Source organism: Ptychodera flava, chromosome 15, assembly GCF_041260155.1.
Source record: "Ptychodera flava strain L36383 chromosome 15, AS_Pfla_20210202, whole genome shotgun sequence".
Taxonomy (NCBI): Eukaryota; Metazoa; Hemichordata; class Enteropneusta; family Ptychoderidae; genus Ptychodera; species Ptychodera flava.
Window position 1 is genome coordinate 3,888,730 of NC_091942.1, and position 15,715 is coordinate 3,904,444.

A 15,715-nucleotide genomic window follows, 5' to 3' on the forward strand; every position below is an offset into this window, starting at 1 on the left:
GTTACAAATTAACAGACCAGATCAAACCATAGACAGTAGAGGGGGGGGAAGACTGTCTATGGTCCAACTAAGAGGGACATAACTGTTTCTGCAATGCATGTTGCTAAAGTTGACCTCCAGTACCTAAAGTTTCAGACCTTATTTACTTTTGTCATTCTTTTTTTTCTGGTTTAAATATTTCTTGTTGTCTTTCTGGTTGTTCTGTGCAGAAATCATTGTCATAATATCAGCGTAGAATTTTCCTGCACTGAACAGATAGAAACAATATTTATTGTTGATCTTTGGTACCCCTACTGGTATATACCAATTCTGATCAAATTTGAGCGACACCTTATAATTGCGATGTTTTTTACACCTTGTTCTACTCCACAGAGCACGTTGAAACACACAGTATTCAGATTGTCAACTCTGCCTGTAAATGGCTGACATGGGAATTCTGGTCCGGATTAGAATTCAGATGTAGATTGTAACTATTTAACACATTGACACTGTGTTGATGACCTAAATAGTATATGAAGGTGATTCTACATGCTTTGGGGAGGAGAACAAAACTTGCAGTTGATACACGAAACCAAAATAATTTATTGTGAAAAAAAAAAATAAAGCTTAGAGCTTTTGATCCTTTGAGAAATATGTTCATCAGTTCCACTTTTTCTCTGTTGTTCATATTTGGAGATGTACCACTATGCTCTCTGAATGCTGATCATACAACTGCAAAGAAAAACTCTGTAGGCATCCGAGTTTCCAGTTTGACCAATTATAATATTATATAGGGCTAAGTCCTTGGTGTTTGCCAGGATTTATTCATGATAAAATAGAATTAATTGTTACTTGCTATATACATTTGTACGGCAACTATGCCCAGTTTACCCTTTGATCAAAACAGTTCAGGCACACGATGTCAGACCCTGCAGGTATAGATTTTCTGTAATGTGTGAAAATGTTGGACAAAAGTTGGCAAATTTTACCATGATAACAGCCTATTGTGTTAAACAAGAGATGTATTATGCCATCATTATCATTGCAATGGTAACCACACTGCCCACCTTCCACTTGCAAGCTGAAAACTATAGCATTCCTTCTAAAAACTGGCAATTTTTGCATCTAGTTATTGACACGGGGCGCTTTTCTAAAATGTAATCTCAGCATTCTTTGCATGTCCTCGTTCGTGTGCATGACATTTTTCTCTCTTTTTTCATTTTTTAGGCGTGATAGTAACGATATAGTGTATCAGTAACAAGGTGGATAATAATGCTGGTTAATAAAAGAGATATGTTTTATTACTGGCATTTTATAAAGTAATACTTTGCACGTTTCGTATTTGTTTATTTACGAGCACTCAAAAAAAGCATGGCGGCGCCCATGAATTAAGTCGAGTACATTTCCGATTACTCGCATAGTATATTATGAATCTGCGCATGCGTAGCCAGTAAGCTGCTGGTGCAACTACAAGAGTATTGTAGACATGACACAAACAATTGGTATCTTTGCTCACTTGCACATCTCTTTGAAACCAGAGGCATCACACACATGATCAATTTACATATTTTTCTGACAGAAAGACAATATGCTAATCATACAACATGAAATGAAAGTGAAAAAAGGACAAACCAGCAATGTCAGATGATGTACCAGGAGAGGTGGAGATTTCACAGTTGGGGTAATAATTTTATAAACCTCTGGAAAAATATCCAAGATAGCATTTCCAAATAAAAGACATAAACCTCTGGATATTCATGGAAGAAAGCTCCGATAGACAATCATCACAGACAGTAGCATTGCAGGACAGTCGCCAACCTCACTACTACCATAAAATACTCTCAAACGTCAGTTTACAGATTAGCAACAATAAATGCTGTAATGATCACAGATACTGGGGAATTTTCAAACCAAAGTCCCTCCCTGTGTTCAAACATATATGACATAGAAGAAGAACCGTGAGCAAAGTATAAAGAGTGTCACTTTTAATGTTTCTAGGAAAAATCACGGGTAACTTTTCCATTGTTTTGTTTTTTTCTCTTTATTAACAATCCTTTTTGATACACATCTCATTTATAAGGGGTTATCACCACTGTAAGCATTAAACACATCTTTTCAGCAATCTTTGTTTTACTGAAAAAGGCATGATTTCACAGTCTATGCCGTTACATTGATACAAGTAACTCTTCCAGTGTTCAATCTGATTTCTAAAATGGCTCAGACCTGAAAGTGTGTCTTCATGTTTTCAACTACACTCCCTACATCACAGAATTATTCTCAGCAGTGTGTATTTCCACAAACTCCTCATTTTGTGGTGTTTCTGTCTGAATCTACCAGGTGATTTAGTCAGAACCCACCAGGCAGTTCTGACTCTACTATATTTTGTACTTTATATAAGTGTTTCAGGTTTGAGTTGTATAAAAAGTTTTGTCTCTATTTTTCAATGGGGATGGTACTTCACATCTGATCAGTCACTGTTCACTAAGCGATGCGTGTCTACACCTACAGACTTCAAGTTCACTTGAGAGCCTTACACATCAACCACTAATCTACAAAGCAATTTCTCGCGTCGTGGTATTGGAAGTCAAGGATGAATATTAGACATGCAAAAACATGACCTTGCTCGCTATGACCAGGTGGCACCTTCACAATATGCAAATCATTATTGATCACTATAGACTTTTATCTATTGCCTTCAAACAATGGAACAAAGACTGGTTGCTTCTGCAAACGCTAATGATAACATCTATTGTTTATTTAGGTACTTTGCGACTGGGATGGGCTGACACATCCAGTGGGCTATGTGATAATTGTGATCGTGTGGTTGAAGTCGGATAACCACAACCCCTCGGAGTTTCTGGTTTTAAACCAGAAATTCCTTGGTGGTGGTGGTTATCTATTACATAAAGGAAACTTGTTTCATGCTGTAGAGCTGACAAGGGCTCGCTCATTTTCCATGTCCTGCTTGAATCTTTCCTTGATTTCGTTGATAATTCCGTCTTGAAAGAAAACATCCAGTGCTGTCATTGCCAGAATCTTTGCCTGTTTTAGAGTTGGTTCCTGGGCTTCTGGCTTACCTGGAAAAACACATAAATACAGAACTGATCAAAATTGATGTCACACTAAAATGGAATTGAACAAAGTAAAAATACAATGTATTTTTCTCATACTGGTATGTAACTTCATCATCACTACATGTAAGCTATGTCAAGATTAAAGGACTGTTTAAATTTTTGTAAAAATAATGATACAACAGAAATAATAATTTACAAAGAAAGTGTTTGCTTTTGAGAGAAAAACTGCAATTGAAATGTATGCATTTGAAGAGTCACTGGCGTGGTTCTACACAGTCATAACCTGGTTCCTTTATTTCAATTTTGAACATTAAATAATAAAATAATAAATGATATTTGTGGAACTTGTTTTAGCTAATATCCTTTGCTCACATGTGGTCTCTCATCTCACCATTTTGGTATTTCACTATTCCAGTATGTCTACACAAATATTGACCGTACTGATGCAATGATGCATGCTAAACTATGCTAGAACCCTGGCAGAAAAAACTCTGTCAATGTGTGATGTGATTGGTTGATTGTCATTATTTACAGCAACTTAAGGAGTCTGAAACTTGGGCTACTCTCTACCTGATTGGCTGTTTGGAAATAATTCAATAAGAACAATGAGTTTCAACCAATCACTTGGTTACAAGCTTCCAAGACGCTAAATTACCTGCTTCAGCAGTGAAGCCCCTAGAATGAGTTGTTACCGTGCAACCAATACCATAATTTGGATGGAAGCCTGGTACGACATGAGTGACATCACCCATATCAGTTGATCCCACATAGAGATTGCTGCACTGCTCTGCCGTGAACATTTTGAGTCCCAGGGATTCAGCATTATTTCGGTAAAGTTGTATCAGGGGGCCATTATGGATTACATTTGCATAATGGTCGCTGAAACTGTGCTCCATCTGTAAATACAATTATAATATGCCAGAGTTTATATTTTCAAATCAACAATTTGGCGCTGGGCAGTGAATAATCAGAACTCAACTAACATCTAAGCATTTGATTGGCTGCAGAGGCTTGATGACAATTATCATCTGCATAGTATCTTTAAACTAGCATTAGTATAATCATCTTGCTCTGCTCAGTGTTTATTTCCTGCCAAATACGCTAATTTACCCTTTACATCTTGTATCACTAACACACACCTTTGTTTACCATTCAGAAACTCTAAACAACACATCATCCTTTTGGATGCAGCATTATACATGCCTTTGTATAGTATGAATATTTCAAAATAAAATTATGCATATATTTTCCACACTGTCATAAATCAATTTAACCACTTTATCTGCCTTTGTACAGTATGTAAATTTCACGATAAATAAGCATATATTTGCTACATTGTAACAAACATATTGACATACAGCATATTGTAATGAGTCAGGCCATCTTAAAAACTGTAACTCACTGTACAAAATGTTGACTTGGCTGCCCCTTCTGCACACATTAATGCTTTCTGTTGCAGCTCAGGTAGTTCTGCATCAGTGGGAGTTCTCAGATAATATTCAACACGAGTCTTTTCTGGGATGATGTTTGGCTTTGTACCTCCATTCCTGATCACACCTTGACGATGGGAAGGTTTACATCATCTGAGACAACTACCACACAAGTAGTCATCTCAGACATTAAGGTTTATGAAAGACTCCAATGCCATTCAAATACACCAAAACATGACATTGTGGCCATAGCTTGTTTTCTTTACACAGTCCCCGCTGCAAATATTTGAGGATAAGCGGAATTTCACAAAGAAGTATTTACAACTCTCTGAGATATCAAGCTGCAAAGTGTTTCCTGATTTCTGGACTTGTCATCAACTTGGTGAGCAACATGAGTTTCTAAATTGAGCTTTATGCCATCGCAGGTTAGGACCTGCCAATGGTATCACACAATTGAATCAAACTATGGCCGTACTTGCAGTTGTACTTGAACACCAATGGCAGGATGCTGAAAATACAGCAATACATCCTACTGGATTAAAGGGTCAATAGCTGTAACTTTTTATGATTTTTTTCACGATTTTGGTTTTCAACGTCAACTACAGTTTCTTGTTCTACTTGTCAAAGTGTGTTGAGATACACACTATTCAGCCTGTCATCTCAGCCTAATCATCGGATAATGGTGATAGTTGATCAGCGAATTCTGGTCTGGACTAAAATTCAAATGTGAACAATAACAGTGCATTGTACATATATAGAATCTGTGTTGGCAAACTAAACAGCTGGTGTTTAAACATGCTTTGGGAAGTAGAACAAGAACTAGTGAAAAAATCATCAAAACTTACAAGCAAGAGAAAGTACTTGTGTATGATTTACTAACCACCAATTCTCCACATATTATCTGTTATTGAGTAATGTTCAGACACTTACCATGAATTCTCCATGATGGTTTCAGCTGCTGTCTCATCACAGACATACTCTGATAAAACATGACAGCCGCATCCAGGGCGTTGACCCCTTCCCATGGTGCATAGGCTGCATGAGATGCTTTGCCATGAAATGTTACATTCATTCTGAAATTGAACGGTTGGATACTTGTTAGACTTGCTCCAAGTCTGTGGACATATAAATATCAAAACAGAGCAAATCGAAGGAATAAACTTTAGCAGACTGTTGTGTTAGTGGTAATTAAAACCCAGCAAAATGGCCACCAAGGCTGCAACCACACAATTGAATACATGTGAAATTACATTCATTTAATTTTTTTGTCAGTGTTTGTTTGTTTAACTGAATTTTGTTTGATTTTCTTATGTTGTCTGTTTGTTAGTTCTTGTGTTTACTATTTTGTTATTCAGCCCAAGGCTCCTTAGTTTGGTTAGATTTTCCAGATGTTAAGTTTGTCACAGAGGGCGCTAGACTTGTGCTTACACAATCATTGCATGTTGGACTGGTGACGGCATATTGTTGTGTGTGTTTGCCGGATGGGCCATTATGGCAACATCGATGTCGTTGAAAGCTCCAGCTTCTATCAGCTTCACTTTGCCCCCACCTCCTTCTTCTGCTGGTGTTCCCATCACTATCACCTGTCAAACAAAAGAGATATGGAATTATGAATTCATCTCAGCCACAGACACCTGAGGAGGGACAGATAATTTGGAAATTTTTCTCGGTATACTCATAACTCTTCAAGTTACCTCAACCCCCCCCCCCCCCCCCCCAATAATTATTTTGAAATCCCCTGCTTCCTGCCATGGTGCCCTGTCATCATATCGACATAGCCTATTTAATGCTAGATATATAGTTGTTTGTACCATGCACTTTGAAGTAAATGTACATGTACTTACAAGATGTATGTGGTTATGCCAACTTTTGAAAGAAATTTTGCATATGTACTGGTAGTTAGCAGCAAATTTGCAGTAACATGCAAATTAATTTGCTGCATGGAGTTTGCAGCAAATTTTTAATAAAATTCAAATTAACTTGCGGCAAGGAGTTTACCATATATTTGCAGCAAGTTCACAAGAAAACTAATTTGCATCTCAAAAATGAACCACTGGCTCATATGCAGCAAATAGTTTGCATCAAATTTACTGCAAAATTTGCAGCAAATTTGCAGCAACAGTTTGCAAGAGGCCTAAATTATTGGTGAGGGAGACTGGCCCAAGCTTGGTCAAAGTATGAACTAGTCAAAGCGCTGTATCATGTCTAATTTATTAGAGTTATTGTCAAAATGAAAACATTAATCACAGGCCTTTTTTGGCAAGTCTCCTGATTATATATTTTGATTTACTGCCCTGAGTGACTTGCCGGAGTTGTGATGTGCATATTTGTATATTTTTGGGACTTGCGTTTTTATTTCCATTTGAACGTGAGCACTTAAATCCATGGTGCATCTCTACACTAAATATCAAAGCCATAGTATGCAGTGGTCAAATCCTAGCTCAAAAAGGCCAAGTTTTTGGATTAACGCTGAGTTTGGTGGGCGTACTTTGGCCATAACCAGGCTCTGCATAATGAGTGTGCTTAATAGTTGCAATTTTTTGCATTATCTGCCTTACCTGTTTGCCCTAAATTTACGCTCGGACTCAACTTCATTTCCTGGTTTGTTTCAGTTTCACTCAAAAAAAAAATATCGAAGTTATCAAACAGGAGCTTGCTGGACCGATTTGCCAAAGTACTGAGGTCATGTCAATGTTCATCATGAGAATGATTCAGCCGCAGTGCTACACTAAACATACCGTATGTACACGGCATAAACGGTAGCTCCATGCGATTAGATTGCCAAATTTTAGACAAGGAATTGGCGCCATACATGGGTATCATCATCAAAAAAGGAAATGAACTTAAAAAATATTAAAAATAAGAAAATTGGCAAGTTTGTATGGCGAAGTCATAAATTACCACAGGGAACAGATGAAAGGATCCTTGGGTGGGGAGGTTTTTTGTGCAATGGGTTACCTCATTTGATTTTATTAATTTTGTCTTTGATATTTCAAATAAAGAGTTCAACTCCACACCGTCTGACTGCTTTATATATTACCAACAAGTCCTTATCTCCTCTCCAACCTGTACACTCCGATGTAATTGCTCCGAAAACATTGCCAACTTGCTAATCCGCTGTCCGTATCTGCGGATTAAGTGATTGAGTCAACACCACAGCCGTCCAACACGCACTAAAATAAGGAAAGGGTTGAAGATCATAGACACAGTGTCGCAAAAAACCCCAAATCTGAGCAGATATAGAAGTCAATCCAAATTTAACGACTATCAAAAGCATCGCTATACTGATGAACTGCTACATGCCGAAGTACGTCGTCTAAAATGGTCATCTTGAGCCAGAAAACCAACCTACATTTTTGAGTCAGTCATGGTCCGATGTCCTCTGTAAGAGCGGAAGTCGAAAGTAGAACCTTTTGACCTCAAACCTGTTTATTTCCAGTCCAGAAATAAACATATTTCCCATGATGTGTTTGATGTTATATAATAATCGCAATCATACCAATCCATAGTCCAATAACACTAGGTCGGAATTCGTAAATGTAAAAGCAAAATGTAAAAGTTTGTACATCATGCTCAAAATGAGCAAACGTTTTACATGAGCACGCTGACGACTGGTTTTAATCAATCCTACAAAATCAAAACAAGGATTCAATTTGTATCCTTTTTGTCACAAAAAATTGATAACGATGAGTTTGAGAACATAAACAAATCTTCTGAAAATTCTGCACAGAAAGAGCTGAAGGGTCGGGTATCACGTTTCTTGCCTCTCGCATTTGGCACATGAATTTACACAAACCTCCTTGATCAATCGAGGTGGTAGCTTCTTCAGCCACAGAAAAGGAGAATTTTTTCTCCTTTTAGCGAGGCTCGGACAGCATCAACCGAACGAACACCGCTGCAGGCAACTCAATATAGATTGATGTCATCATGTATGCCAGTATTATACACTATCCGTAATATTCGATGCCACCATCGATGCATCGTCACCGTACATCTAGCGCTATCATAAACGTAGCACACCGTCATCGACTGTGACCGACTCGTTTTCCCAGCCTGCCTGCTGATACATCAGCGACTATCCATACCAATGAAGTTCTCACCTACCGGTATTCCAAAAGAACCTCCACCATATACACATCGTACCAACAAAACATCTTGAATGGCAAGGAACACGACTAAGACTTCCTAGTATTACCCCCGGTATTACTAGGCTTACGAATTTGCTTACATTTTCTTGCCTGTTCTCGTTTTAAAATGTTAGTGTATTTTTCCCTTCCGCGTCCATGTCAAGCGTAAGTTTTAGTATTTTCCTCAAAGACGGACAGCCCTCGCTTCAGTTTCCGAGAACTAGATGGATAAAATCATCAACTTTTTATTCAGTTTTTTGTTTGTTAAGGTGCTGGTACTGCAAGCATGCCTTTTCAATAAAAATACAACAATTATTCGGTGTCGCTCAAATTTGATCAGAATTGGTATATACCAGCATGGATACCAAAGATCAACAATAAATGTTGTTTCTATCTGTTCAGTGCAGGAAAATTCTACGCTGATATTATGACAATGATTTCTGCACAGAACAACCAGAAAAACAACAAGAAATATTTAAACCAGAAAAAAAAAGAATGACAAAAGTAAATAAGGTCTGAAACTTTAGGTACTGGAGTTCAACTTTAGCAAAATGCATAGCAGAAAAAGTTAGTCCCTCTTAGTTGGACCATAGACAGTCTTCCCCCCTCTACTGTCTATGGTTTGATCTGGTCTGTTAATATGTAACAGTTAGGAAATGACTCAAGCCTGTTTCAGACACTGGCCATCACTCCTGCACATTTGCAGGATTTCGCTTTTTCTTACCTCATTTGCACATTTTGACACTGACTTGTTCATTTGAATAAATTCACATCTCAACCCCTGCATCTACCTGTACACCAAATACTGAGATGGTAGCTTTGGCGGTATGGGAGCCTTTGTGTGTGACGGACATACATCCGCACATACATACCCACAAATATACAGACATACAGACGCCATCGACTCATCATAAAAGCTCTTTTGGTATTTATAAACAAAACCAAATATGAGCTAAAAAAGATTTCATGGTATTTGATACATCGTCTATGAATTCTGTATGTTAAAACTTCAGTGGCTGCGTTTAGGTTGTTGCGCGGAACAACAGAGGGTCCATGCTGACTTTTATATATTTTCTCTGTATTGTTATGCACTTTCAACCATTATCATTCTTCAAACACGCAACTCAACGACGGCAGCACGTAATATGAATGAGCTAAAAGCATTAGCTTTTTTAAGTCCTAGGGTAGGAAAATGCAGTCAGGAACTTAATCTATGTCACAAAAATTTTGTAACGTTGCTGTTCTCCTTCAGGCAATCCAGATTTATTTTAATTTTTTCTGAGCTGTCTCTCTCCACATGGCTGTTGTTTAATGACATTTTAACTTTTCTACATTTTCTCTCCTGATCGATAGTACGGTAGCCTAGTAGATTTCATCACAGACAAGGAGCTTCAATTTCTCTCCACGAGAATATTTTAAGCGTCCACCCACAGTCGTAGATTTCAGGTTTCTGATTTTTTCCCAATATTTTCTCTCCATAACCGATGGCTCCAGGTCGTGGCTGTAAAGTGTTGAATTTTCATGACATGTTTCTCAACGACCGTGGCTTTCAGATATTCGAGTTTTCTGTCCACGGCGGTTGAGGTCCATGGCCGTAAAGTGTTGAATTTTTCCCGACATTTTCTAAACAATTGGCTTTCAAGCTTTGAGGCTGACCTTTTTCCCGGTAATTTTTCTCAACGACCGGCCGTGAGGTCGTAGCTGTAAAGTGTTGAATTTAGCCCAACATTTTCTCAATGGTCAGTCATGAGGTTATGGCTTTCAGGCTTTGACTTTTTTCCTGGTAATTTTTCTCCACGACCGATCGTGAGGTCGTGGCTGTAAGTTGTAAAGTGTGAAATTTTGCCAACATTTGTCTACACGACCGGTCACGAGGTTGTGGCTTTCAGGTTTTCGACTTTTTTCAGTAATTTCTCTCAATGGCCGGTCACTAGGGAGCTCCTTTACTGTTTATTTATGAATACTAAGTTGTTTACCTTCCTGTTTATTTACGAATTCATGAATATTTTAAGCGTCCACTAGTTTTACGGACGACATCGTGACACTGTGTCTGTGATCTTCAACCCTTTCCTTATTTTAATGCGTGTGGGACGGCTGTGGTGTTGACTCAATCACTTATCCGCTGATACCGACAGCGGATTAGCAAGTTGGCAATGTTTTCGGAGCAATTACAGTGGTGTACACACAAGTTGGAGAGGAGATAAGGACTTGTCAGTAATATATAAAGCAGTCAGGCGGTGTGGAGTTGAACTCTTTATTTGAAATATCACAGTCAAAATTAATAAAATCAAATAAGGTAAACCGTTGCACAAAAAACCTCCTTCCCACCCCAGGGTCCTTTCATCTGTTCCCTGTGAAATTACCAACGAAAGTTGACTAACTCTTTTTATCTGAGCATGGACAGCAGAACATCCTCCAGAAAGTGGTAGGAGGAGGAAGAAGGCGAACTCTGTGTGCCACTTGGCCTATGACCTTACAACTGAAGTTCACAGAGCAAGTTCGACAAAACAGATTTTTATTGTATGTTTGAAAGCTAAAATTTCATTGGGTACATGTAAACTGATCTCTGATTGGGTTTTAGCCTGAGCTGAGGGGCAAATAAGAAATTAAGATTCCTTAGCCACTTTCTAAATTTATATTGGCTGATTGTGACAACTTTCTGGAAGGAGAAATGAAAGTTTGCTGGCCCTGACATCTGTTCATGATCTGGACAGTGAACTTTTATAATAACATAACGCTGACTTTGCTTCTCCTAAAAGAGCTAAAATAGATAGTGGCCATTTCGAATGGCGACTAAAAATTTGTTATTTACAGGGGCTACAGTGCTGAGCAAAATATGAAAACAAGGGGAGGTCCCCTTGCCTTTTGACAAATCAATGAACAGGTACTGTGTATGCAAACTGATATTTTGTAGAAGTCTGTTATAGACCACCATACCTTGCCCACCTTGTCCCCCGCTGACTCTGTACCAGATGCAGCTGATGCAGCCTCAAGTGCTGCCTTAGCGCCGATTCCAGCCCCAACTCCAACCTCTGCTATCAAATTGTGTCCGCAAGCATGACCTATCTCAGGCAGAGCATCGTATTCCGAAATGAAACACACATTCAAACCATTCTTGTTACCAGTATCAAAGGTTGCGCGAAAAGCAGTCTCAACTTTGTACCGCCTTTCCACCTGGAAACCTGATTTTTCGAGGAAATCAGTCAGCGTTTTGTGAGCGTAGTGTTCTTCAAAATTAAGTTCGGGATGCGACCAGATGTTTTGACTCAATTGGTTCAGTTCCAGGCGAGCATTGTCGATTGCCTGTCGCGCCTTTTCCTTCAGAGCTGTCAAGGTAGCCATTTTCAACGCAAGTTATGTAGTATTACACACTCCGGGTAATATCAGGAATATATATTGCGACAAGAAAAGACATTTTTTATGGTAGATTGAGCCATTAGGACCAGGTGTCACGTCGTCGGCCACCGAGGTCTAGCCATCTGACTCAGCCCACTGAGGTATCTGATTGGTTTCCAAGTGAAGTTTGAGGGCGCACTGCAGCATGCAGCTGGAGAGCTGAATCAAGGCATATCCCTCAGAGAAAGGGTCTATGGTCAAGGAAGCAAGTCTTATTTATGAGTATGTGATTTCATGGATGAACATGTTTTATTTTATTTGTCAGAAGAGAAGCAAAGTTGATGAACTTGTGGCTAAATTTTCAAGCCTTATTAGATTTGAAAGTATTATGTGGTGGTTGTAAATACATTCCAATTAATATTTTCATCTTTCAAGTGAAATGGCTACTTTTTCAGCCAATCCTTTTTACTATTATTTTGTTTACTTTGCATATTTACATTTATATAGATCTGACGTCTTAGTTGTTTATGTTGGAATAAGTTTATTTTTCAAAAAAGCATGCAGTTTTGAACCATGTCTCTATCATCTATGTTTTTATGATAAAAGCATTATCAGCTGATCAGTGAGTGAATCAGAAGATCCACCACTCCATTGTTTTATGGGTAATGTCATACGTCCTTGTGAGGACAGGCTTCATGGAGTCTACTTACATGTCTGGTAGTTTAAGAACCATTAAACCGTGGGGAAGCTGTGTGTAACATTGCAAACCACAGGTGATTTCTGAAAAGATTTTTGACAACAAATCATAAAAATATTTTCAAGAATATTATGTTGCTAATGTGTATGTACTGCTATGACACACACACATCAGAGCAATTCGACCAATAGTTCCTGAGTTTTAGGGTATTCATCCATTTTCATGTTTTTCAAGCCCATTTGTGCATTTTCAGACTTGTATTTTCATTTTGACAATTGGAACTCTTAAATACACAATGCATATCTACATTTAATATCAACGTGATACACAGCTTAGTTTAAGCACATGAGATATTAAGTTGTACCTTGCCATCAAGCCAGACAGGGGTATTAGGTGGTGCAGGGCCACATGGGACATTGATCACTAATCATATCCCTAGACAGGGGAATGTGATCGCCAGCTAAGGAGCAATTTGACAATGGCACAAAAAGGTAGTCTTGACCGAAGTTCTTAATTATCTACATGTTGACTCTATTTTCCCTTTCTTGGACATTTGGCATATTTTTGCAGCCTGTACATGGGAAATTTGACATTGCTTAGAAAACAAAGGACAAAATCCCCTGTTAAAGCCACACTCCCCTGGGTAGAAAACATTGATAGGTGCATAATTTGGCATTAAATTCTGATTTTTACCAAAAGATATACAAAAATGTGGAATCATAAAACATTTGGTAGTTGTAACTGGCGAAATTCACAGAGCTTTCATTTTTATTTCAAATAAAAGTAAAGTTGATTGGCTCACTGGGAGATTTGAAAGCAGTCTTAAAATACAAAAGTAGGATGCAGATGAAATTGAAGTCAAATGTTGTCCAAGGCTAAGACAGTACCCTGTACTCATAGGGTCCACACTCAAAACAAAGAGAAGCCTGTAGTCGATTTGGGGAAGTAGTCGATTTGGGGAAGCTGACTTGCAATATCTAATTCACGGTCCATGCACTCAAAGATATGTAAAATTCAACGACTTTCAAGGACTTTCTGAGATCAAAAATGCTAATTTCAGGATATCAATTTAGCAAGATATTTGTTATTACCCAATATCACCTGTTCCTGACGTTGTATCAGCATTCGTGTGTCATTTGTGCTGCATCAGACACTCAACTTTGTCTCATGTCTGACGCAGCATGTTGAAACGACACAGGAACTGGCGATATTCGGTAATAACCGGTTTATCATATACCAATGTCTAGAATTTTACGAATGACAGAAAGCTTTCCTTTTACTCTACCATGCGCAGTAAACATAGAAATAAGCGGGATTCATTCATAAACTTAACAAAGAAGTCAACACCAAGCAAGAAAAATCCTTCATTATCTCAATGAGCACCAGAGAAAAGATACTGGGATTCAAAAATAGCCATACAGGAAGAACTTTTTATGGTGCAGTATATTATTATAATCATTACCTATCAAAAACTTTCCTTGCTTTGAATTTCTCCTGATTTGGATCGTGCTCTCTCTTCACACGGAGCGAAGAGAGGTGGCCATTTTGTTTGTTTACATTGAGGGTTGCTACATCAACAAGTGTCGCATGTGCAATACTGCTGTCACGCCATGTGCTAACTACCTGTTCTGAGGTTGACCGTGCCATGCAAAAGGTGAAACATTTGCTAGAGCTTGTCTAAAAAATTGTAAGAACTAAAACAGAATAACCATGGGATAAACATTACAGGATTCAACATATTATTATAGGGTACACTTGCGCCTGTAACCTATGTACTTTTGTGGTACAGTAAATTTTGGTATCAGAAGGTGTGGAGTCCAATAACTTTGACACCGAGTACAGTAACTTTTGGTGTTATTGGATGCTGTTTGACGTTTGACCTCAAAACACCTTTACGTCAACACAGAGAAAAAGAAGAGAAAATTTTACATTTTTCACAAAAATGTATACTTCTTAGCATTCAGTACTTCCCAAATCAAATTGTGGTCAGTCCAAAACATGTGAATTCAAGTGAAATTATGCTGCTGTCGTACAATTTCTACCATGTGCACTGCGCAGTGCGGGTTGAAATTTCGTTCTGCGTGCTTAGTGCACGCGCTCAACGCGTTCCCAGTCTGCTTGCAATCGCTCAGTACAGTGAGCGATAAGCATCCAAAAGATGCCTTAATTTTGACTCTTTTCTTGTAAAGTTAGACTAAAAAGGTGTATAATAATAAGGTTATTCCCAAAATACAGGGATTGATGTCCTCGTACATCGTTATGCTTCGGTATTGTCCGAGATGCTACACGTCTTGGACAATACTTCTGCTGCATGATGTACTCAGATATAAATCCCGGTATCATGGGAATAACCTTATATTATTCCTGTATTTGTAGCTACCCAAAATATCCTAAGGCTAGTTACTCAAAGCCGTTCAATTTGTATGTCGGCAACATTGCATCGAAGGCAGAGAGCAGCTGCCATATTGTTTGTTTACTTTGTTTACTTTGTTACTATCAAATTACAAATGCAGTTCTGGAACACTCCAAAACTGATGACGTTTATCATGCATACCTCGACGGTTACTGTAAAATATAGTGGCTGATTATTTATGATAAACATCACCGGGGTTGGGCGATATGGGCATGGGTATATGATAAAATTTTCATATATCATTTTACATATAATTTTTACAGTACCAAGACTGATCATCTTGTAATTTTTGAAAATTGTAGACATTTCTCAGTTTCCCAGGACTTTCCAGGACTCAATTTCATTTTCAAGGACTTTTCCTAGACTTTCAAGAAGGCTTTGGAACTCAAGGACTTTCAAAGACTTTCCAGGAGCTTACAGACCCTGCTTATTGGTAAACAGTAGCCCGGTCAGTGTGCAGGTACTGTAAAGCTGGTGCACACTGATGCAAAACCTGACGTGCACATATTGGCAAAAAAAATCTGTTTCAACTCCTCCACCCTCTGCTTCTGTCACTTGGGGTGAAAAAGAAGTCATCAGAAGCACAAACTACACAACCATACATGACATCGTTGATATGTTGGACCTTCCATAACTTATCGTATCATAAGAGTAATGTT

The 15,715-nt window shown here is 38.4% G+C and overlaps 1 protein-coding gene across 1 annotated transcript; it reads right to left on the reverse strand.

The window, feature by feature from the left end:
• Positions 1-343: 343 nt before the first annotated feature.
• On the reverse strand, positions 344-12,117 carry LOC139150925 (xaa-Arg dipeptidase-like). Its single transcript, XM_070723408.1, has 6 exons — positions 11,548-12,117; positions 5,912-6,066; positions 5,414-5,556; positions 4,456-4,610; positions 3,709-3,949; positions 344-3,056 (listed from the first exon to the last, which is right to left on the reverse strand). Exons 1-6 carry the CDS (start codon positions 11,950-11,952, stop codon positions 2,899-2,901), a joined length of 1,257 nt encoding a protein of 418 aa, XP_070579509.1. The 5' UTR covers positions 11,953-12,117; the 3' UTR covers positions 344-2,898.
• Between the last annotated feature and the right edge of the window lie 3,598 nt (positions 12,118-15,715).